Source organism: Zingiber officinale, chromosome 5A (assembly GCF_018446385.1).
Source record: "Zingiber officinale cultivar Zhangliang chromosome 5A, Zo_v1.1, whole genome shotgun sequence".
In the NCBI taxonomy this organism is placed as follows: Eukaryota; Viridiplantae; Streptophyta; class Magnoliopsida; order Zingiberales; family Zingiberaceae; genus Zingiber; species Zingiber officinale.
The window spans coordinates 116,174,291-116,200,870 of NC_055994.1; the positions used below are offsets into that span (position 1 = coordinate 116,174,291).

Consider the following 26,580-nt stretch of genomic DNA (forward strand, 5'->3'; position numbering starts at 1 on the left):
ATGAACTTGGAGTTGGCTAAAACCATGTTAGCACTGAAAAACTCAAAGGATCAACAGAACACAGTCAACTGAATAATCTGATTGAGGTCCAAGGGAACTAATCATGAATCAATCTAGATCATTAGATTGATAGACAAAGAAATAGTTGACTTTGGTGAGCAAAAGAAGGAACCATGTTGAAGTTTAATCTAGTTTGGTCGACTAGAATGCAAGTGAGTAACTAAAGTAGAAACAATTGACTTATGTCAAAAGTTGAGTCAATTGACTTATCCAATTTGGAAAAGCCACTTGCTAAGACAATTTGAAACATCAATGCAACCAAATTTCTTTGTCGAACTAAAAACAACCAAATTAAAAGCACTTAATAATTTTGTAGGATTCAACCACTCAAGGCATATGCACCAAAATGTAGCAAAGATGAACTACATTGCTTTATATGCATACCTGAACCACACAAACACTGAGTTATTGGAGTATTTACAGAGAGAAACAAGGAATGACAGATGTGGAGCCATGATACATAAAACATTCTAATCAAATCACAAACATTAATCACTCATCTCAGCCAAAGCCTCCCTGACCAAATTCTTCAACACATATCCGCTAATCTCTTCAGTGATCTCTTGTACTTCCAACAAGTACTCAGACAATCTGTATCCTCCGACCATCATATCAAGCAATTGACTTATGTTGCTGCAGTCATCATCTTCCATCACTGTTTTCACAAAAAACGAATTCCTGATGATGTTCCATGCTTCTGCAGGCACAAGCCAAGCAGATTCCCTAATCCATTGATTTACGTTTTGTGAGGTGGGCAAACCAGTTGATCCAAATTCTATTGGTTCTGAGTTGATACTGTTGAATAAGACGTTCTGATTTGACCTTTTTTCCTTGAGCATAGCTGCTGCTTCTCTCCAGTAAAAGTAGCTTGTAAGTAGCACTTCATCAAATTGACCTCGAATAGCATGGTTTCTTGTGGAAACAGTAGTATTTATTGCTGAGGTAGAAGAAAGAAAATTTCGAGGGAATACATAATTCTCCTCGTGATTGTTGTCCACCTTGAATGGTTCTTTATTAAATATTGAAAAATCTGGGTGAGTATTATCCCTTGGTAAAGAACGGGAAACTGATTCAATTGGTGGAGCCCTAGAGATACCTTATGAATAGAGGAGAATCATATCAGTAAAGTGTGAAAGAAATAAAAATTGAGAAAACTAAATGTACACAGGATGCCCATTATGCTGAAAAAGATTAAATTACAGGATAAAGATGAACTTAATAAGGAACTCTCGCATTTTTTCTCTAGTACAGAATGAAACACTAGAGAAAAACTGAGATCCAGATGCTAAATGAAATGTAACGAAGATATCACCATTTACAAAATTATTAATTCTGTTATGATGACAAAAATTAGCCAGATTGATAAAAAGCTTAAGCTTTTCACTAATTTATTGCAGATTAGGAAAAGGGTCTTACTTTGTGTTCCAGTAATAACATCAGATGACTTGGATATAATGTCATTTCTTCTGTCTTCGTACAGAGTATCCAAGACTGAAGTAGGGCTAGTTTGATCTTGGTTACCTTTGGAGTTTTCAAAGTTGACTTCATCTCTCATTGTATTACATGCTTTAGCTTTCTCATTAGAAGAAGCCTGTCAACAATGTAAATATATAGCAAAGAAAGAAAATTCAAATGGGAAATCAAAACAAAGATCAAGTGGCATACTTCCTGTAAGGTCAAAATGATATACAACAATATTCAACCCTTTATCCCATTTAAGTAGGATTGACTATACAGATCTTCCTACGTCATTAGTCTCGATCCCCTACTATATCCGTATCTATATTTAAATGAGTTTTATCCTAAATTATAGTTGCTATCCAAGTCTTCTTTGGTCTCTTCGAACAGGATGACGATTATCTTGCGGGCTGACGAGAAGATGAAATTGAGGATAAAGCAAGAAGAGAAACAAAAAAAAAGAAACTTTATTATCAATAGAGGATAATTCCTCAAACAAATATACAGGAGTTTATATAAACTCTAGAGCTAAGACCCAAATAAAAACAAATCTTAATATATAAACTACAATTCCTATCTTGCAAAGAAATGAAAGAAATTCTAAGAGAGAGGAAAAATTTTTCTAACAGACTCATAATCTTAAAATCTCTAAACGGATCAAAAAGCCAAAATACAAACGAAAGAAATTACCAAAAATACTTAAAATACCAAAATATCTTGAATACCCAAAAGGTAAAAATTACCATAAATAATAATAAAAATCTGCGAATCCTCTGCATCAATAACCCCAGGTTAAAAGAACTTGTCTTCGAGTTTAGAGTAGTTTCAGGTGGTAGCCTAGGAGGAAAATCATATGATATTAACTCGATAAAATCTATTGGCAGCTGTTGGGCTTTGAGAATCCTCAGTGATCCAAATGCACTTTATTTCCAAAATTGAGAAGCTAAAAATCAATTTTGCATGCATCAATTCCCTTAGCATACTTTATTCAACCAAATTAATTGCTTCATCAGCTTCAATCTTCTGATTGTTTGCATCAGCACCAATAGTCAGAAGCTTCTCAACCTTATCGAGGTTTATCATTTTGTCAAAGGAAGATGGCAAAACCATATCAGGTAAAGGTATTGACACAGCTGCAGGTGAACTAAAGCTCAAACTGCTGTGATAAATTAGCTCCTGATCTGTTTTCCAAAGCCAAGGCACTACCAAAGTAACATCTTGTTTTGCAGATTTAGCCATATATGCAGTAAAATTTGATCCTGGATAGAAAGGAACAGGCTGAATCACCACAGGATTAGGTCCAGTTGCAGAGATGAAAACTGCTGGTCCCACATTGATCACAACATCAGCTAGTCTTTCACCCAACGTCATTGTCGTACAACCCAACTCTAGTAATAAGGAACCCAAGTTCTGCAATAAGACTCCAGATTTAAGCATACTATTTTGAAGGTTCCCACACATAAGTGTAAAGGTCAAACTTGCTTGATCCTCTAGATGCCCTGTGAATTGTGATATGTATCCATCAACTTGCATCATTAGCAATTCTATTGTAGAAAGCAGAACTTCTACGAAAGATGCTGGACTTGGTAAGCCACCAGGGATAAAAGAATGGTGAGACTGAAGACCATTGTCAAGCATATTAGTGATGTTTGCTTTATTTCTGTACTCCACACCCTCTATGAAGAACTCATCTCCCATGAAGCTCAATGGTGGCAAAAAGCAAATACGCTCGCCCCCAGCGCCCCCGCCAACCCGTCCCAGGCCAACACGGAGGAAGTAAATCACGGGCGGCCACTAGCCTTTGGAATAGTGACTAACACATATCTCCCATGAAACTCAAATACTGATGTATAGTGGTCAAAGAATCAGGAATTACAGTTGGCTGTTGAGGGCCCAATGAAACTGCAGCCTGGAAATGGTCAGGTAACTACCTAGAACCAAGCTCACCATCCGGAATGTCAAGAGAGGTTCTTGTACCCAAATCCCTGAGATCTGTACTTGAGGGCTGGGATCCAGTGTTTCTTGTTGCAACAGCATTTAAGATACTAGATATAATCTGAGAAAGATCTTGAGTATATGATGGTCCCCTGGCCAACATTGACTGTCTCAAAGACGAAGGTACAAGCTCCCTGACCAACATGACTACAATGAGTATTGGAAGTAGCATTCAAAACTGGTGCACCTTCATTTTCCATATGACTTGTTGATGGGAATAAAGAAAATTGTTGTGGTTGTCTAACAACCAGATGCAAACTGTGACCATCTTCGATATGGTATGTAGACAGGATTTTGTCATCTTTCAAAACCTTGCCACAGCATATTAGACGTTGTTGTTCAGAGATTACCCCAGTTATACTGGCTATTGGCTCCTTTAACTTCGGAATTGGCACAAACTTGTCTACTCGCAGGGTGTGCGTTAGAGAATCCAATGTTTTAATTTTAATCTCTATGCTCTGCGAATCTTTTGTGAAATCTATACATGATGTTGTTGCTTCTGAAGGATCATAAGCACCCATATTCTCCTCAAGTGAACGGGGAACGAGGTCAACGCCAAGAGAGTAGGAAACCTGGACGAGGCAAACAAGTGACAGCAGCTCGCGAGCCCCCACAAAACATATTGCGGTGTTGGAATTTTATAGATTTAACTCCGCAGTGGAGAGACCTATTGTGTTTGATTTCCCATCCTCTTCATCCTTGTCTTGAACATAAACCAAGGATGAAGTATCTTTCTCAACTTCAGTATTGGTTTCATGGGTTTCAACAGGGAAGGGTAGGAAGGAAAGGTGCTGATGCGACACATAATCGCGTACCTCATCCAAGACCTCGGGTACAAACACAAACTTGTCTGTGGGATTGGCAAGCTTATCGCCATGGATCAGAGCATTGGCATCTAACACCACCACCGAGATGCCTTTGCTCGACGTAAGGCTTCCGAACACTTGCGTGGAGATCGCCTCTTGGGGATGCGTTGTCGGCTTCTTCTACAACACAGATCTCCAGCACGTGGTCTACACTGGAGGAACCGAGGCAACCGTGGGAGGGGAGGGAGATGAGATCACATCAGCATCCATGGAACGTGTGAGGGATTGGTGAAATTTGGCAAGGGATTTAGGGCTAGGGTTTGGAGTAGGTGATGTCTTCTAAAATAAAGTTTGAGTATATACCCAATGGGAAGAAATTGGTTCTTCATTTTTTTTCGTCTTCTCTCAATCCTTGATCTTGTCTTGTCTTGTCAGTCTCATGAGCATTGCAAGTACTTCCACCATGATGATGCTAGACCTTTGAGTTTGGAGGCAACCAATTTCACCTTCATTTGATCTGAAACTTATCTATAGTTGAAGACCTGCTCCACTTTGTTGATCCAATCAACAAAATTCTCTGTATGTGACGTATCAGAAAATTCAGGTAGATAAACTTGAAATCCAAGGTCTCCATGTTGATCCTCTCGACCACGTACCTCTCAATCTTCAAAATTTCACGTCATCGCCGCTTCTGTAAATCACGTCGGGATAAATTTATAACTTGCCCCTATAAATCCTCAATCCTCAACCGTCTTTCATGATGCTCGGCTTCCTCTATCAGAACATGTCTACCGCGACCACGATGACCTTCCATTGTATGTGGCACTCGACTTACTCAATCAAACACTTACAGCTCTAACACTGGGCATGGGAATTGAGGAGAAGGCAAAAAGAGAAATCACAAAAAGAGAAACTTTATTATCAATAGAGGATAATTCCTCAAACAAATATATAGGAGTTTATATAGATGATATGCAAACTGCAAGTATAGGTTGTCTTCAAATAATAAAATATCAAATGCACAGGGATTGGTGGCTAAGTACTAGTCCAATAAACAAATGCAATTGTCTAAACTAATCGTGAGATTTGAGTTGTGCAAGAGCAAGAGATCTAAGGGGAAAAAACAGAGAATATGGTGAGGAAAGAGTATTGAGTGAGATGAGAAAACAGAAAGGATAGTGATCGGAGAAAATTCGATGGGAAAAGCAATTCTAAAAATTCAGTTTCACCACAATGATTGTAAATACTTAATCTATGTTTGGTTTCCTATCCTCAATGGTTATTTATGTAGGTACTATCCTATGGTATCCGATATGAACTTTGGGATTACATCGGCGTATCCGTTCCAATTTGTCGTCTACTTTCAGAGAGATAGAGGTGAGGGATTGATTTCTTAAGGAGATCCTTTTCACATGATTCCACGACCTCGAGTTGCCTTCTCTTAGTGCATGGCGACGAATTGGAACTAATCCATTAAGATCTATAATAGTCTATTGCTCCTTGTGGCATACCGATCTACTTTCGTAGGCGACTATCCACGTCTTGAGTTTCTATGGGTCAAAGGATTGGGTTCTCCTTTCGATTCATCCCTGCACCTCATGGGATATGAATCTTGTGCTTTTAGCATCAAGATCGTGTGTACATAGTAGATCTGTTCCACAAATACACATGTCATTGATAAGAAACATTCAAACTCAATAGATTCAACAAAATAGTGTTTATCAAAAGGGTTAATCAAGACTCTACTCAATAAACTCGGAGTTACAACCAGAGATAATCATTCAAACAAGTTACAATCAAGACAAATTCAAAAAAGGGAAGAAAAGCTTAGTCTTGATGTGTGGGATCATCTCCGGATGCTCTCCGATCTGAAATATGGGCGTTAAGGTTTCGAAAATCCCTCGTATCCGTTGTCCTAAGTCTTCTTAGGGCCCTTGGGCGGTTCCCAATCTAGATCCTAGTTTGAGATCTAAATCATCCTTTTATACCTAATTTCCAGGCTTCCGACACGACTGTGCCCGCTGACACGGCCTGGCTGTGTTGGGCAATGACATGGTCGTGGCGGCTGGCACGACCTGCGCGTGACAGGCGTTGTGGCTTCTTTCGGGCGGCGGCACGACCGTGCCAGTTGGCATGGCCTGCTCGGCCATGGCAGCTGGAATGCACTCAGGAATTGGCCTTTGAACTCTGTTTTCCCTCCTCTTCGTGCCCTATCAAAGAAAATAAACAAGAGCAGCTCTCCGAACTAGAAAAGTATCAAAATGAAGCACAAATAGATGAAAACAGCAGATATATGCATATGAAATGAGATAGGATATGTGTCAAACTACGATAAAAAACATATATGAAATGTACACATCAATAGACTCTAAACCTAAGACGCAAATAAAGAAAAGAAATCTTAATATATAAACTACAGTCCTTATCTTGTAAAGAAAGGGAAAAAATTTTAAAAGGAAAAATTTTCCTAATAGACTCACACATGGTTTAAAATTTCGACCCGTGCCGAGGTTTCGGTCTCAGGCCGGAACGATATGGTTTCGGTATCGTATCGTGCCGTGCCAATATAGTTTCAGTATTTTTTATTTATCTATAATAATGATAAGATAAATATGTTTATTGTGTATATAAAAATAAGTTGTATATTGATTTATTATAAGTTCTCAATTATTGAATAATTTAATATGGTTAGAAAAAATAATTAAAAATAATTTTATTTAAATAGAATTGATATATCAATAATTCAAATTAAAATGGAAGTATCTATAATAATAATAATAATAATAATAATAATAATACAAGATATTATTTTATATTAATAATAATTATATAAATTAACTATTTATTCATTTAATTAATTATTAATTAAATAATATATATTTTAAATAGTAAAAAATATCAAGTAAAAAATTAAAAAAAAATCAGAATATAAATATAATTTATTAGAATTTTTTAAATTTTTTTAGAATTTTTTTACATTTTTTTAAAAATTTAAATGAAATTTAAAATAATAAAAATATATTACAATATAAATAAGAATTATTATATATTTTTTAAAATTTTTAAATGAAATTTAAAATATTATTTTTTTCAGTATATTAATTAATAAAATTTATTTAATTTATTTTAATTTTAAATATATTTTTTATATATCTTATTAGGATAATTTAACTAGATTTATAAAAGCCTCTTCGAAATATCACACATCCTCTACCCATCCTCCTTAGGAATTGTTTAAATTAATAAAATAAAATAAATAATTATTAAAAACAGAAAAAAAAAACGCGTACACGATATCGCGCCCGCCCGTGATCGATCATCGCGATCTCGCGGGGGGAGTCCGGCGACGCTGGAAGCGTCGCCGGACGCCTCCGGCGATGCCGGAAGGGTCGCCGGAAGCGTCCGGCGACCCTGCCGGACGATTTCGGCGCCGCAGAAGGCGTCGTGCACGACGCCTTCGCTGCCGAATGTGCCGCGGGACGCCGCCGGAGGCGTCCCGCGTCTCCTCCGGCGCCGCCGAGACGAGGACGCCTCCCGTGCCGGTTTCGGCCGCCCGGCGGAACGGTAAAACCCGTCCGTGTCGGGCGGCATAGAACGACACTTCAAACCTTGGACTCACAATCTTAAAATCTCAAACGGGTCAAAAATCCAAAAATATAAAAGATAGAAATTATCAAAAATACCTAAAATATCAAAAATATCTTAAATACCAAAAAGGTAAAAATTACCAAAAATCATAATAAAAATCTGTGGATCCTCCTGCATCATTTCTTCCTCAATTATGTGTATATTTGTTGACATTATGTCACATAACTGAAGCATTTATTGATACCTAAGTACATGTAAATACTATCTTAAACGCATCTCTCAGAGTTTTCTCTCAATAGGCACAACACCAAGTTTCTTTTTAATGTTCTCATTTCTTATCATGTCCATCCTCATATGCCCACATATCCAACTTAAGATCTTCATTTTTGCGACTCATCTTCTACTTATGTGTTCAATTCATAGTCTAATATCCTACTTCATATAACATAATAGGTCTAACCATCATTTGTAGAACACTTAAGCTTTAGAAGTACCTTACGATCACAAAGAACACCTATACCCTCTTCCATTTCAATCATTTTGCTTGTATCTTATGTAAAACATCACTTTCAAACCCTCTATCCTTTTACAAAAGCAATCTTAGATAACTTAAAGTTTTCGGTTATAGGAAACTCATATCTCATTTTAACAATTGTCTTGTATGTCTAATACTACTAAACTTAATTTCATGTCTTGTCTTTACTCTACTAAGCCTAAAACCTTTTACATCTATAGTTTTCCATCAAGATTCGAACTTATCATTTACTCCTTCACGTGACTCATCGACCAAAATAATGTCATCTAAAAATAAGATATAGACTAGAACAGATTCTTAATGTAACGCTTCAGTTAATCTACTTGAAGACTTCACTCTTGTCATTAAATTCTCATACATAACTTTAAGTATTTCAATATATATATAGGCTAACATTTTTTTTTTAATTTGCATAATTTTGTTATGTCTCCTTTATTTGTATACAGGGGACTATATTACTTACTCCATTGAACTCTATTGATCAGGTATTTTCTTCATTTTCAATATCAAGATGAATAACTTCGTAAGTCATTCAATACCCTACTTTCCTAGACACTTCTATACCTCTATTAGAAATTATTCGGTTTAACCGCTTTTCCATTTTGCATCTCATTTAATGCTTATTCTAGTTTTGAAATTTGGATTCTCTGATAAAAGTTTAAATTTTTATACTACTTTGATGTACAAAAATTTTCTAAGCTAAGTTGGTCACCTAAACCTTCATTAAAATATTGATAAAAATATTTATTTCATCGCTCCTTTATTTCCTTATCCTTCACTAATACCTTCTTGGATTCATCTTTAATACATCTTATTTGGGTAAGATCCCTTATTTTCCTCTCTCTCACTTTAGCTATCCTATAGATGTCATTTTCTCCTTTTTGTATCAAGCTATTGGTACAAGTGTTCGAAAGCTTCATTCTTGGCTTCATTCCCTTCTTTCTTGATCTCTTTCTTGGCTATTGTATATTTTCCTAGAAACTATCATCAACAATATAATAAAAAAAACATTTATGCTCGTAAACATGGCATATACATGTGGGAAGCACAAAAGCACAAGTCAATTACCTCAAAGCTCAATTTGCATGAGGATTTAATAAATGAAAGATGGATGGATGCATCTTCTTGCAGGGATGTGGGTGGTTTGTTTCAAACAAATTATATTTTTTATGATGTGGATGCTAGCTTTATGGTCCTATTTGAATGTCTTGTGCGAGGCAAGGATCTGATCAATATTATCACAACATAATGGTACAACTCACTCTCACATTTGACTATTGACTATAGTATGATATGCAATTAAAAATGAATAAAATTCTAAATTTGTAAAAATACAAAAACAAGAAATCTGAATTATGGAAGTGGAGGAGAAACTTACTCTTTTCCTTGCGTCAATTATTGGGTTTGGACAAGTTGCATTTCCACTTGTTTCTTCATAATATACTTGTGGACTTCCCAAAGGCAAATTTTTTTTCAGAGGATTTACTGACTGTACACTTCCCTTTACTGCAAAACCAGGACTGTAAGAATGGAATTTGCTATCGAACCCCTCCGAGAAAGGAGAACCAGACTTTTCACAACTAAATTTCTTCATCTTCGAAAAGAGAAAACTTGAGATCTTTTCTTTGAATGTCTTATCATTCCTAGACTTTACTTCCTTCTTTCGCTCAATAGCACTACTAATCAAGAATTTGGATGATTGAGTATTTGATCCAATTTGTTCATATGAGGATGAGATAGGCAGACTCTTTGACCTTGATAAATTACCAGGGGAGCTCCTTTCGATATTGTTAATTTTCCCAAAGGTTTCACATGATGTAGATAACTTCAATTCATCAATTGGATTGCAGGAGGATCCATTTCTAGGAATAAACTTATTAGTATGCTCAGCTTCCTTTACAACAGTATTAGCAAGGATTTGACCTAATGAGAATGATGATCTATGTGTTCGAATTTGTTCTTTATTGCTTCCATTAGAGGGTAAGGAAGCCTGTCTCTCCAAAGCTTGCTTCTTGGCTTCCATTACAACTGCTGACTTCTGTGAAATTACATTCTTTAGATTCTGTTGAGAGACTTCACTTTCAGATCTTGGTTGTAAGGCTCCCCTATCTTGCAAGCCTCTAAAAAATCCACTTTGCTCTAGAAGTTTACATAATGTCATTGGAGATGCCACCTTGGCCTTCATGACATGATGATTACCAAATCTAGGCTTTAGGACCACTATCCTGGTTTGCTGAGAAACATTTTTTGCCTTTAGTTGAGTAAAATCAGAATTATTACTGGCGGATGGATATCGTTCTGTTGTCACCACATTCTCACCCTTCTCAAAATTTCGCAATGGCTTAAATGCAGAAATGTGATTTTTTTTAACTGGAATGATAGGGGCATTTCTCATGTGCTTAGATAGTATGAAATCTGGACCTTCAAGGATTTTTAGGAATAATTTTCTGTTTGAGCAGACAATTCTAAGGGCATCTTGAAAATCCTTGGAATGGAGTATCCTTTCCTCTTCTGTAGAAAAACTCCCTTCCATTAAATTCTCTACATAGGCCTTTTTGTTGTTCTTATTCAGGTCCTTGATACAATTTCCCCACTGGTTTTTTATATCTCCTGATGGTTTATGTAATATTTCACATGCATCCTTGGACTCAATCTTGTCATAAATATAATGCTGAAGATTACAGGACATTTCATTGCAGAATTTGCCTTTCTGGCAACTAACCTTAAGTTTTCCAGCCAAGGTAGTTGTCGATGGACAATTATCCTGCAACTTTCTTTTAGTATGGACGGAGACTTGCTGCTGATCCAGCTTCATGGTATCAATTCCCATCAGTTGGGCAACAACACTATGAGATTTCCGTTTTAACTCAATTTCGTTAGACATGTCATTGGCCATCAAAATCTTAATTGGTGTTGCCATTGATTTTTCACTCAGCAAATTCTTCATCTCAGTCTATCTACCACTTCTGAATACAAAAAAAAGACTCCTCCAAAATAAAATTTATGCTTCAATATGTATGACAGCCACCATTGCTGACTTGTTTCCTATCGAGATTTTTTGTGCTTCATTCTCAACACCAGATTTTTTTTCAACAATATTTAGTACCTACATTATTAATCAGTATAATGCAGTCAAGCTTGAGAATAATTAATTAATTAATGCAACCCAAAAAACAATGTAACCTTAGAAACACGTAAAAAAAGCACTTATTTACATAATTTTTTCCATACCCATGCGTAATTACAAAAACCAGATATTATCCAGTTTATGCTATTGAGAGAACAGAAAATTCAATCTTTCCAGTCTTGAAGCAGCTAAAGATGTAACCAGTTACCAACCAGTTTAATGTGATCTCGTCCAAAAAAAAAAAAAGGCAGCCCGGTGCACAAAGCTCCCGCCATGCGGGGTCCCGGGAAGGATCCATTGTACGCAACCTTACCCTACTCTTTGCAAGAGGCTGTTTTCAGGATTCGAACCCGTGACCTTTTGGTCACATGGCAACAACTTTACCGTTGCGCCAAGGCTCCCCTTCAATGTGATCTCGTCCAATTGAAATATAAATAAAACCAGGTTTTGTTTATCTATATGTAATATTATAAAGTTTAAATCAAAAACAAATTGAGTGTTAGTTATTGAAGATACAAGAATTGGTAAGTAAACATGAAGGAGTAGAGGATTAAATTTTTGTAGTATCCGAAAACTCAATAGTTAATTAAGAGGATTCAGTCGATTTAATTAAGAATTTATTAATGTATATAGTTTCAAATTAATTAAGTTAGCCTACAATTATGGGATTTAGATCAATCAATTATTTTAATAAAGTAGTAGGACATAAATATATAAAAATTTATAAAGACTTAGTATTTATATAACCTATGTGTATAAAATTTTATTATTCATCTAAGTAATATAGAAATAAAACATAAGTAATATATTATATATAATATTAAATATATAATTTAATAAAAATATAAGATTATATATATATATATATGAAATTTAATGCAATTGATGACTTAGTATAATAAAATTAAGAAAAACTATAATATTGTAATATATGAATTATATATATTACTATGTATATGTGATATATATATATGGATATATAATTACGAAATTTAATGCAATAACTTAGTATTAAGAAACTATAATATGAATTATATATATTATCATATATATGTGATATATACATGGATATTTATAAATATGAAATTAGTATATAAATATAAATATGTACGAAATTAATGCAATTAAATAACTAAGAACTACAATATTATCATCCTATATATATATATATATATATATATATATATATATATATATATATATATATATATATATATATATATATAATTATGAAATTTAATGCAATGACTTAGTATTAAGAAACTATAATATGAATTATATATATTACCATGTATATGTGATATATACATGGATATGTATAAATATGAAATTAGTATATGAATATAAATATGTACGAAATTAATGCAATTAATAGACCAAGTCCTAAGCTCCCTCTTCTATTTAAAAACCTTACCTTCAAAAGCCTCACCTTTGATGTTGCCGCCGTCCCTAAGAAGGCTCCCCTCCCACTTTGTTTCTCCAACGGTTCTAGAGCTCCAAAGGAAGACTAAGAAGGGAGTTAGTAGCTAAAGATTGAAGTCATGTTCTTCCCATGTTATGTTTTTATTGGTTCCTTAAATCCATGTATGTTTAGTTCTCTTTTATTTTGGTTTTGATGGTTTTAGGAGGCCATGAAATCCCCATGGTTGGAGAACTTTGTGAGTTTGTTAGTTTTGTTTTTGGTAGTTTCATGTCATGAAATCCTTCACATGGTCAATACCTTTGGAGGTTAAGTGAAGTTTTGGTTTGGACTTTTAGGGGATCTTCGGATTTTAAGCTTAGCGTTATGTTTATGTTTTGCTTACCTCTCATCATGATAACTTTATAGGTTACATGTTAATCCCAGATTAGGTTTAGGTTTATGGTTATTTTCTTCTCACTTCACATCATGTTAACCATTAAAGAGGTATGTGTGAATTTTGGATTTTTAAGTTTAGGGCTATGTTTATGCACAGGTTTATGTTTAAATCAACGCTTAAGTTTATGCCATGAAATTTCATGCTTATATTTAGGTTATGTTTAGGTTTCTTCCCATTTCTTGTCATGATAACATTATAAGATATAGGTGTGAATTTCGGATTCTAAGTTTAGGTTTAAATTTATGTTCATGTTCTTCTTATGTCTTATTATGATACCTTAATATGATCTAGGTTTAGGTGGATGTTTATATTCCCTCTTACATCTATCATGATAATGTTTATAGATTATATGGTTGTTTCGGATTTAAGGTTTGGATGCTATGAATTAAATCATGAATGTTGATAATCTTGTGGTACATGCTAGATTCGGATACTAGGATTAGCATGCTATGACATTAATCATGCTTTTGACTACTATATCACACATGACAGTTCAAGATTTTAGGTTTTAATATGCCATAACAATAATCATGCTTTGACAACTTTATAATACATGGTAGCTACGGATTTGAGGATTTAACATGTTATGCACTCAATCATTTTATAGGTTTGATAAGCTATAATCCTAATCATACTTTTGATAACGATAAAGATTTAATGTGGATATCGTGAGGGAAAAAGCTCCAGAGGGAGCCCAATATCGGGTAAGTTGATAGTAACAAAATAAGTATGATAATGATAATATTTAATGAGGATACTGTGAGGAAAAAAGCCCCAAAGGGAGCCCGTTTATGAAAAAAGACCCCAGAGGGAGCCTAATATCAGATAAGTTAACTGTGACAAAATGATAATAATTTGATGGAAATACTGTAAGGGAAAAGGCTCCAGAGAGACCCCGTTTACGGGCCAAGGCGCCAGAGGAAGCCCAACACCAGATTTCCATAGGTCATGGCATAAAAGGGTTGCTGGAGACCCCGCCAATTATCGGCCAAGGCATAGTAACAGAAAAGTGGTTGCTGATGTCCCGTTGCCTGGTACCATGGTTTTATAGCTAAGATTGATCAATCGACTATATGATGATAGCTAATCATTGTCAACGATCCAACCTTGCCTTAAAAAGATTTTACGATATGCTATGTTCATGCTCATGTCGTACTATGTATATATGTTTAGGTTCATGATATGCTATGTTCATGTTCATGTATATATGTTTAGGTTCATGATATGTTTGTTCATGTATATATGTTTAGGTTCATGATATGTTATGTTAATGTTCATGTTATGTTATGCATATGTTTAGGTTCATGATATGCTATGTTTATGTTCATGTTATGCTATGAATATGTTAGATTCATGATATGCTACGTTTATGTTCATGTTATGCTATGTATATGTTTAGGTTCATGATATGCTATGTTTATGTTCATGTTATGCTATAAATATATTAGGTTCATGATATGCTACGTGTATGTTCATGTTATGCTATGTATATGTTTAAGTTCATGACATTCTATGTTCAAGTTCATGTTATGCTATGAATATGTTACGTCTATGATATGTTATGTTCGAGTTTATGTTATGTTATGAATATGTTAGGTTCACAATATGCTATGTTCATGTTCATGTCGTACTATGTATATGTTTAGGTTCATGATATGCTACGTTTATATTCATGCTATGCCATGTATATGGTTAGATTCATGTTCAAGTTTGTGTTATGCTCATGTTCACGTTATGTCCATATATGTTTGTGATTATGTTCATGTATGCTCATGCTCGTGTCTATGTCATTATGTTCATGAGGATGTTCTTGCACACAGTATGTTTACATTCATGCTTTAGTAAGCGTATGCTAGGAAAAATACCTTGCAGAGTTAGATAGGTACGGTTCCCATTAGGATACATGGATATAGGAACTAATTAATGGATAGTATGATTTGAATGTGCTGAGTCTCTCGCCTCACAAATTTTAACTATTTCAGGTAAGAAGACAAATGAGGTAGGGGCATTGACAAGTGAGTAAGCTCGGGACAGCGGCAGTACAACCCAAAGACTCATTAGTTTAGTTTCCACTGTATGTTATGAATTACTGGAGTACCTTAGTTAAATCAAGAGTATGTTATGATTGTAAGTGTAATTATGATTCGTGACGTCCACAATTATATATGAATCGATACTGGAAATATAATAAAAAAAATAAAAATTAGGGACGTTACAATTTTACTGTCAAGATGAAGTTTAGAAAGTTCTTTTGCGGTAGGTAGTGTTGACAATAAAGGCATGTTCACCAAATTTTTAGATTTACTTGTCATACAAAAGTGTGCTAGCCTATTATATACAGCTTGTATGACACAATACAGATGATCCTAAGATGGTACTCTCAACCTCCATGCTATTGGTACTCATTGGAACTCATAATAGTATTTAAGCGATAGTATTATATACAATAACATTGGTGGTGGTAGGGGTTCGGTTGACCATTTAGAATTAAACCCCATATAAGTTTATTTAAATAAAACCATTCTACACACTAAGTCACAAAAGCTCAATCGAATTTCATTCTACTGATACCAATCAGCGGACTCAAATATCTAGCCATAGTGATGGTGTTTCCGTGCAATATATGTAATAGCTAAAATTAACAAGGAGAGATCAATTTTAAGATGCAAACCAAGATTGTATCAAGTTAATAATAAAACAAAGAAAAAAATAAAGATGATTTATGCTAAATTTCTGCAATAGAGGCGAAAGGTTACACTAAGTTAAAGTTATAATGAAGATTATATTCCTATAAAGATACCTTGCAATGTAAACAATATATAGTACATGTGGAAAAGGATAATGGGAATTGAAAAATTAATCAGATTCTTAAGGTACTACTATTTGTTAAATTTGAAAATAATAAAATAGTAAGAATTAATGACTGAAAAAAAATTACTAAGCTATTTTATTTGGACTTAGGTACGAATACCTGAGACAAATGTGGATATGTCCACCATGTTTATTTCAAAAAGCTTCTGCACCTAATTAATGGTAATGTTTTGGATCCAAAAAAGGATTATCTAATATTAGAATGGAGAAGGTAGACGAAAAGTTCAGGTATTATAGCTAGTAACTAATATAAACAACAAAACATAATGGAGAGGGTAGATGAAGAGTCTGAACATTATAGCTAGTAAATATGGTAACTATTTAAAATTGTTGCAAAAGTTAATAACTATTTGACTGAAACTGAGTTGAGAAAGAGATGCATAGGAGCTTCCATCTCCTATGTTCTCTTGGTTCTTGATCAGCTCTCTCAAATGAAAAATTAGATCAAGTATGATAATTATGTGGAAACATATACCTTTCTTAGGTAGTGTTATTGTGTTGAACAATAACACAATACCTAAGAGTTTAGTTATTCAGGAAATCTAAGGTATTGTGTTATTGTCTGAACAAATAGCCCTCAACTACGAGTTTGTTATAGGGAATCTGTAATTGCTTCAAAGACATGATGCCAAGATCGTCATTGCTAATAGGTCTGAAAATGCTTCTCGTTTTACCATCCTCTTGCCAATCCTAAACAAAAGAAAGAAAAGCCCTTTTGTTCATTACAAAGATGACCAGCAAAGAAAGCACATCCCATGCTTACCCTGCAGATAATGTTCTCTCACATACTTTCAGATTTTCTTCTTTCTTTTTTCCACCCTCCATTTAATGGAACTTCTACTTATATATGTGATTTTATGGAAAGCAAATTGAATTGATTGAATGTCAATGTTAGCACTTCCATCTCTAGGCATAAAGGAAGTGGTGATTGTGTTGAACACATTGGACTATACCACCTTCCAGGGGAGCATATATTGACCATGAGCTAGGCCTACCGAGAGGCAAACTTCACATGCCATGTGTGAACTACAATAATATGAGAGCAGGATACAATGCAATAGAAAATGAAACTAAATGCAACCTCCGAGGGAATGCCACAAATACATGTTTATATATCCTAGTAAACAAATTGGAAGCTAAGAACTCCAAAAACATGAAATACAAAATGAGTGTGAGAATATCCCATACAATAAATCCAAAGCACAATAAATAATCATTGGTGTCATTTTTGACCATTTAATTTGATTAACCTCTTATTAAAATTTGCTCATATATTTCTCTTAGATAATTTTATCAATTTTTTTATAATTCCTCTTAAGGTTTAAAGTTCCGTGCTATACCGCGAGGCCTCCGCAAGCTCGCAACAGCCAAGCAAGGCCATGAAGTCGCTAGGCCACGGTGGCCTCGTGCAGGCCCGGACCTTTAATGTAAATTGTGAGGCAAGTGCCTCGGGCCCACAAATTTTAGGGGCACCAAAATTTTAAAAATAATATATATATATATATATATATATATATATGAGAGTTGTGATATGCTGCGTGACGCTACTGTGCACGTTGCGCAGCATATCAACTTTCTCTTCTTTTTTTTTTAATTATTTTATTTTAAAGATTTTGATTTCTTTATATAAAATCTTAATACATAGATATATCCCCTAAACACATTACAATACTCCGTAAATACTTAAATTTATTTTTAATTTTTCTTTTAACTAAATACTATAATCCAATTAGGAAGCCTGAATCCTATAGGTAAAATTTTAAAAAAAAAAAATTAGTTTAAAAATTATAACCCAATTAGGAAGCCTGAACCCTAGAAAATAAATCTTAAAAAATATTTTAATTATTTTTTAATTCAAAATTAAAAAAAAATAAAAAAACAAAGAAATTTTGAATTAAAAAAAAATTAATATTTCCTTGTATAAATCCCTAATATATTAATATATCCCCTCAACATATTACAATACTCTGTAAATACTTAAATTTATTTCATTTTTAATTTTTCTTTTAACTAAATACTATAATCCAATTGGGAAACCTAAACCCTAAAGGTAAAATCTTAAAAAAGAAAATTAGCTTAAAAATTATCACCCAATTAAGAAGTCTGAACTCTACAAATAAAATTTTAAAAAATATATTTTAATTATTTTTTAATTCAAAATTTAAAAAAATAAAAAAAAACAATGAAATCTGATTTACTGCGCAACACGCACAGTTCACGACTGTGCACGTAGCGCAGTAGATTATATATATATATATATATATATATATATATATATATATATATATATATATATAGTTTTATTTATTTATTTATTTATTTATTTTCTTGTCCTAAACGCTCTTGCTTCTCCTCTCCGTATACCACATCCTGTTCGCCCCTCTGCAATGGCAGAAGTGCTGCAAGCCGCCTTCGCCGTTTCGCCATCAGCTCTACCTCTACGGCTCTGCGTCACTGCTATTGCTCCATCGACGATTGCCGATTCACCTTCTTCCGCTCACCTTGATGACTTGGCCTCCCCCTCCCCCATTATTGCAGTTTGCCCCGATCAAATTTAAAGATTTCAGCGATGACAAGCGATCTGAGTTGCAGTTACTTAATCGCTCGCACTATTCTTGATCATCTCCTCTCCTACTTCTTAGATCGGTGAGTTGTGTTCTTGCTGAATCTTGTGCCATGCTTGGAAGTAAATTTTTCAGAGCCCTAAAATTTTTCGTTTTGTTCATTTCAAGGTTCCTTTTTAATTTTCCTTTTTGGTGCTGCTATTGGAAAAGGAAGGCAGGCTGCTGGCTGCCAAAACGTAAGAAAAATGGCAAATATAAATACTATTCATGAATGGTTTGATTTGCAAGTCATTTGATGAAAATTACTATCTTCATCACCTGTAAATTAACAATTTTCATAATCAATATATAGGCATTGAATTTTCAATGGCATCTTGCTTGTTTTTCTGCGTTTCCAACTTAACAATATATGTAAAACCTTGCATCTCGACTCTAGTGGTTCTGATACATTGTGCATCCAGTTGTTCTCTTCAATGTCTCTTTTACCATGGCTTTTATAAATTAGGGCTTGAGATTGGAGAGTATGTGTAGATTTTAAAGACAATGGAAGGAAAAGAGGAAGATACAACAGTATGTTCTATTTATGTTCTCTTGAGATGGCGCTTTACTTCTCTAGTTCTTTGAATCTACTATCACTTTTTTTTTTTTTTCTTCTTTACTAGTTGAATGGGGGTGCTCGAAGAATATGATTAACCCTCCATAGTTTTTAAGATTAGATAAAAATTTGAGTATGATTTAGCAGGATGGTATTTACATATTATGATTTGGTGAATTTTTCATGCATTTAGATGTTGGAACTATTTTAATCTATGAACTGTTGTTGCAGATTAATATTTAGCCTTTTAGCAAACATGTTTCCTATAAGAAAACAATTGTCTGGAGCGGAAAAAGGAAGAAAAAGCAAAAGGAAGAAGCTTTAATTCAAAGCCAAGTAGGAAGTCTTAATAAGTAGCTGAACAACTAAATCAGGATGACGGAAGTAGCTGAACAACTGAATCAGGATGACATTGATAATAAGTTGAATGATCAGAAACATAGTGAATTGAATGAACTTCAAAATGAAGACCAAAAACAATATGAAAATGATAAAGTTGAAGTCAATATGCCCGAAAATAACAATGATGAAGATATAAATCAAGAGATATTGTTTCCTTTAGATGTTGATGATCCAAGAAATTGGGACAAAATGCAAAATATTAGGGATTTTCTAGTTGAAAGAGGTCCTAGAAAAGATGATGATATTTTGTTTCCTCTTGACAACACCGACAGACACTTCAATACATCACATTATAAGAGGCAATTGCCAAATGGTGAGAAAAGTGACAGAAGATATGATGATATTTTGTTTCCTCTTGACAACACCGACAGACACTTCAATACATCACATTATAAGAGGCAATTGCCAAATGGTGAGAAAAGTGACAGAAGATATGATGATATTTTGTAATGAAACTTGGCCATCTAGCTGACGAAGGATACAAAGATTGGAAGAATATCAATCGATGTCTCGGCCTTCATAAAACTAGTAAAGATCATATTGATTGCACGACTAGTTGGATTGAATTAGAAAGAAGACTTCGAAAGAAAAAGATAATTGATGAAAATATACAAGTAGCAAAGAATTGCGAAGAATAACTCGCACTTCGGGGAGATAATGAGAAGCTTTATGTTGAGAATAATGGAATCTTTTTGCAGTTAATTGAAATGATTGCTGAATTTGATCCAATAATGGAAGAGCACCTTCGGCGTGTTCAAGAAAGACAAATTCATTACATTTATCTTGGACCTAAAATCCAAAATGAATTGATACAGATGTTGGCGGCTGAAGTAAGAAGTTCAATTGTTGCAAAAATTAAACATGCAAAATATTTCACTGTCATACTTGATTGCACTCCAGATACAAGTCACGAGGAGTAGATGTCCCTTGTAATTAGATGTGTGGATGATTCAGAAAATGCAATAGCGGTTGAAGAATTTTGGATTGGATTTTTGAAAGTTAATGAAACTTCAGGACTTGGGCTTTTTACAGAGCTTAAAAATATTTTGAACAATCTCGAACTTGACATTGATAATATAAGAGATCAAGGATATGACAATGGATCTAATATGAAAGGAAAACATAAGGGTGTACAGAGTAAATTATTTGAAATTAATCCTAGAGCTTTCTACACTCCATGTGGATGTCACAGTCTTAATCTCACATTATGTGATATGGTGAAATGTTGCCCTAAAGCAATGCCCTTTTTCGGTGTAATACAACGCATATATTCATTATTCTCTTCTTCTACCAAGCGGTAGCAAATCTTCAAAGATCATGTGCAAGGTCTTTCAGTCAAGCCACTATCACAAACACGATGGGAAAGCCATGTTGAAAGCGTGAAGCCCATAAAAGATTAAACTTCGAAAATACGAGATGCTTTTATTGATTTGGCAAACATTTCTGATGACTCAAAAATAAAGAGTGAAGCTGAGGGTTTGGCATCATTTGAACTTGAGAATTTTGAGTTCGTGTCTGGAATGGTAATTGGGTATAAGTTGTTATATGATATTAACATTGTTAGTAAGTTTCTCCAAGCTAAAAATATGGATATTGATATTGCTATTAGACAATTAAAAGAACTTATTTCTTCTGTCCAAGAGTTTAGAGAATCTGGATTTGATCAAGCATTAATTGAAGCTGAACATATTGCAAGTGAAATGGGAATTGAACTTATTTTTCGAGAAAAACGCATCATTCGAAGAAAGAGACAATTTGATGAGGTCAATAGTGAAGAGGTAACCCAGTCTCCTAAAGAATCTTTTCGAGTTAATTACTTCCTATTTATAATTGATCAAGCTCTTTCTTCACTTCAAACTCGGTTTGAACAATTTCAAAAATATGAAGAAACATTTGGATTTTTATTTAGTTTGGAGAGATTGAAGTCTATTGATGATGATAGTCTCTTACACTCATGTGTCAATCTTCAAGAGTCTTTAACACATGATGGACACTCTGATATTGATGGATCAGATTTATATTTAGAACTAAAGTTGTTAAGACACTCATTACCAAGAGAATCAAAAAGAGCGATTGATCTGCTAAATTATTTGAAGAAAATGGATAGTTGTTATCCAAATGCTTATATTGCTTATCGAATTTTGCTGACTATACCCGTTACAGTTGCATTTGCTGAAAGGAGTTTTTCCAAGTTGAAATTGATCAAAACTTATCTCCGATCAACTATGTTGCAAGAAAGACTAAATGGCTTGGCTATGCTATCTATCAAAAAAAAAGTGGTTGAGAAAGTTGATTATGCTAACTTAATCAATACTTTTGCTTCTAAAACTGCGAGGCGAGCAATATTCAAGTGACATACATTGGTTTGGAAGATGAATTTTATATTTTGTTTGGATCATTTTGACTTTATTAATATTTGCTTATGACATATTGTTTTGGATGATATATTTTTTTATCTTTTATTTTTAGAATTAAAAATGTGGTTATATTTACATTGATTGAAAAATATATGAATGTCAAACTTTGAGGGCACCATTTTTTGTGCTCGCCTCATGCCCCAAAATCACATATCCGACACTGGCCTCATGGCAGCACCAAGCAAGGCTGCTGCCATCTCACAGAGCCCACCGCCAACCCATCTTGCGATATTTTTTTTCTCCTCCCCCTTTCTTTAATCTCATTCCTTTTGTTTTGTTTGCTATTAATTATTTTCCTTTCCTACTCATTTCTTTCCCATTTTTCCTTTCCTCTTTCCCCTTTTCTTCCTTTCCTACTAAATGATTACTTTCCCCTTTCATATTTATTTTATTTCCTATTAATTTCTTTCCTTTTCTACTAATTTTTTCCTTTTTCTCTTTCACTATTTTCCCCCTTTTTCCCTTTCTCTTTATTTTATTTTTTTCCTTCCTTTCCTCTTTCATTCATTCATTTTTTTATTTACTTACCTTTTCATGTTCCTTTTTGTTTTCCCTAATTCAAAAGAATCTTTTCTTTTCCTTTTGCAACGAAGATTTTTTTTGCCATAAAGATACCAAAAAAATTAAATATAATATAATTAATCTTATAAAATATACTATTATTTTGATTAAATTTTGAACCAAATTATTCTTAATCTTATAATATAATTTTAAAATATAATATAATTTATAATCTTATACTTTGTTTTATATTTTAAAAAGTACCGAAATCATATCGCACAAGACAATATCGAAACCATATCATTTTAGTCATAAACCAAAACTTCGACATGGATTGAAATTTTAAACCTTGATTCCTCTTTTATATTCTTATTTCATCTACAAATCAATAATATAATATATATTATGTATAATATAGAGGGTGAACGACCTATGATCCACCCATGGATGATGTGTTCTATATAGAAGGTAAATGACTTGCAATTCATGCAATCCACTCAATATAGAATGTATCATATATATATCAATACAAAGAAAATATATATAGATAGAGAGTGAATGACATCCAATCCACCTTATAAATGCATCTCACATACAACTGGTGAACATTAAAGAAAGCATCACAAATAGGAAGTTGAGCGATTTACAATCAAATCGATAATAATGATTAAAACTTATTTGTATGAATTGGCATTACATCCCTTTCAATTAGAAAGTTAAGACTCTACAATATAAGTAGTTATGCATTAGTTAAGCATGTTTCACATTTCAATGTTATCTCTTGTTAATCAACTTGTCATCAACAGTGTTATAGGAGAAACGAAAAACAAAATATGAAAATAATCCTCCTATTAAAAACAATTTAATAGTTAATATCATATCCTCTATTTTCATTAATTCTAAATGCACAATGTATATTTAAAGGAAATAAGTGTCAGGACCCGGATGACTGAGCTAGAGGGCGTGAATAGTGATTATATACTTGCAAGCGTGACTCTCAAATGGTAAAGTCATATAAACAATTAATAGTAGAAAAAAAACATAAACAATTAGCAGCAGAAATAAAACATAAACACAATCTCACTTATATTGTAAACTCGTTGATTTAATGTGGTTTGGCAGCCTTGGGCTCCTACTCCACAGCCAATGATCAATCAGTAGATCACTCTTAGAAAGTCACTATCTTTCTCCTTAATCAACTACAAAGGGCAGAAAAACTCTTACATGCACAAGTATTACAAAAATAAACGACAGGAAAAGCTCAAAGAACATAAGGTTTCTAATAGTACTTGACCAATTCTATTTCGCTATCCTTAAAAGCCTCCACCACCCCTCCTTTTATAGCCTTCGAATTCTTGCTACAAGTTTGTCTGTCACCTAGCAGTTGATTGGCATGTCAACCTCTCAATATCAATTGACTAATGTCATCAATCGACTGCACAGTTGACTCAACCCCTAATAAAACCATTATATTTGTTGGCTCCTTCAGTTGACTTGAATCCACATCAATCGACGACTCAAAACCACAAATCTTAGTTTATCACAAGTTAAGGGTTTTGATTTATCAATCGATTCCCTTTTTCATTAGTCAATTTCATGTCATATTGGATATTGGGTTCCAAGTCACAATTTGTCCATTAATAATCGACTATTGACCTCGATTATGAACAATTCTAAGGTTTAGTTAGCTTATGTTGAGTTATACCCTCGTCCATATGAATACAGGTCATTCAACACTCAACTCACCAAAGTCTTATCGTAACAACTTGACTTCCCTCATTTGCCATCTCAAGTCAGCTTACTTGGTTCCTCAGCTACGCATGAGCCCATGACTCCACATGCTATCCTTCACCCTTTCACTTATAGAGTCCACCTTCATCGTCTGTCCTCCTCGCTGCTTTGATGTCCCTCGTCTAACAAGCCCTCAATTTGCCTCATGAAATCGAGCCATCAAGTTACCAACCTAGCCATGCCACGTCAATGTTCCTGAGTTGCTCTAGTACCAACTCAGTACTCATCATCTTGTAGTCACTCATAAGTTTCATACCATCATTTTCTAATCTCAATGAGTATACCATTTTGGCCACATCATGCCAATAAGCTCTCCAAGTTCTATGTATATTCTATACACTCAAGCACACACATCAAATATACAACAAGATCTAACTCAAACCCTTTGCCTAAAAATCAAAACCCAAAGTTATACTGGACAACCTCTTTTGATATTTGGCAATCTGTTTAAGTTACAGAAACCAAAACAACAATAAAATGCTCATGCATATGCGATGAATAAATACCATGCATCAGGACCTATATCTAGGTTCCCCTTTCAACTAGGCTCCTCTTTCAACTAAACTCCCCATAGAGTTGAGAATTTTCCAAAAGTCTTCATTAGAGGAGAAGATTCTTATAACCTTCTCTCTCATCTCCCTCTAATTTTAAATCAAGTTCCATCAATCCAACATAGGAGAATCTCCCAAGAGGATAAAAAAAATGTTTTCCATTTCAACCATTTATCTACACTCCCCCTTTGCCACACAAAAAAAAGCACCAAAATACCCTGAATATTTGTCTCATGCATTTATAATAACCATCTACTTGTATTCAAATCTCCCATATGGATTATATACATGAATATCAAGCCCCATGGCCAATTTCTTGAGTTGAAATCCTATATTCAGCTCTCCAATATAGTCTCAATCACCTGAAAACCATTTCTAGTGTTACTTCTCTTAGAGACGATCAACAATGTTTGATTTATCACCCAACATGTCAATCGACTTTAATTTTACCAGATGATTGATGACTAATTTATAAATTAATTGACTAATGTTTATGAAAATCTCACCTGAGTCATTTTTAGAAATGCACTCAAAAAAATTCCATAGACCTCTGAAAATTATCAAATTTTACAAAGTTTTTTTAACCCATTACTTAAGAAAATGGATTTCCTTAGAGAATCATTACCAATCCCATGTTTGATACAAAACTTAAAACTGTTCAATTAAACATTGACCTAAAGTCTGAGTTTTGGTTCACATTTATAATATCTGCTAAACCAAAACTAAAATACACCCATTGCATTAGTTTATGCTTCTTAAAAATTTCTCATATTCCATTCATGAAACTTCTCATTAATGTGTTAATTTCCAAGGACTAAGATTCCTGGGACATCTTATGGTATCTCAAGCATTACTGCCTTGGGATCCAAAGGCTTATGGAGTTCTCCCTAAAGCATCCAACCTTAGCCACCTTCCTAGGTCCAAATACCATCATGACATTTCTTATCTTAGATGGTTTTTCTATATCATAATCATATGGTACGCTATGATAGGATGGCTTTATGGCCTTTGCCTTCCTAGCATGACATGATGATCTGTACCTGAAACCCCGATCAATCATTCCTACATCATTGCCTTCCTAAGGCCATGTTTAAATTTGTAGACCCATTTATAAATTCTCTAAGGTTTTCTCTAAATCCTCAAGTTTAACCTCAAAGCTTGGCTTTCCAATTCTAACTTTTGAATACTAAAATTGCCTTATTCCCCTTGGACTTCCCTATACCTAGGTATATGTCTCCCCTTCTTGGGTTGCCTTCCTAGGTTCTTTTCTACCTTCCTACCCTTAAGCACGGTAGTAATCTTAGTCTTAGAGTTATCATGCAAATTAGCCCTAAACTTATTGTGATATTTAAAACCAAAATTTTATATAGGCATATGAATAAAAGTATTACTCATATGCATGGAAGAATTTAAAGTTAAATAAGAAGAATATTGCTTCCCTTTACCTTTAGAGCTCTCCT

The 26,580-nt window shown here is 34.0% G+C and overlaps 1 protein-coding gene and 1 pseudogene across 2 annotated transcripts in view; both read right to left on the reverse strand.

The window, feature by feature from the left end:
* Positions 1-397: 397 nt before the first annotated feature.
* Positions 398-26,580, reverse strand: part of LOC121981446 — a 57,892-nt gene continuing 31,709 nt past the window's right edge. For both annotated transcript variants that reach the window (XM_042533969.1, XM_042533970.1), the window contains 3 exons: positions 9,821-11,548; positions 1,477-1,651; positions 398-1,156 (listed from right to left, as the gene is read on the reverse strand). In XM_042533969.1, coding sequence (XP_042389903.1) covers positions 549-1,156; positions 1,477-1,651; positions 9,821-11,389 — 2,352 coding nt within the window. In that variant the 5' untranslated portion in view covers positions 11,390-11,548 and the 3' untranslated portion in view covers positions 398-548. The remainder of the gene's footprint in view (positions 1,157-1,476; positions 1,652-9,820; positions 11,549-26,580) is intronic.
* On the reverse strand, positions 3,214-6,458 carry LOC121981447 (annotated as a pseudogene).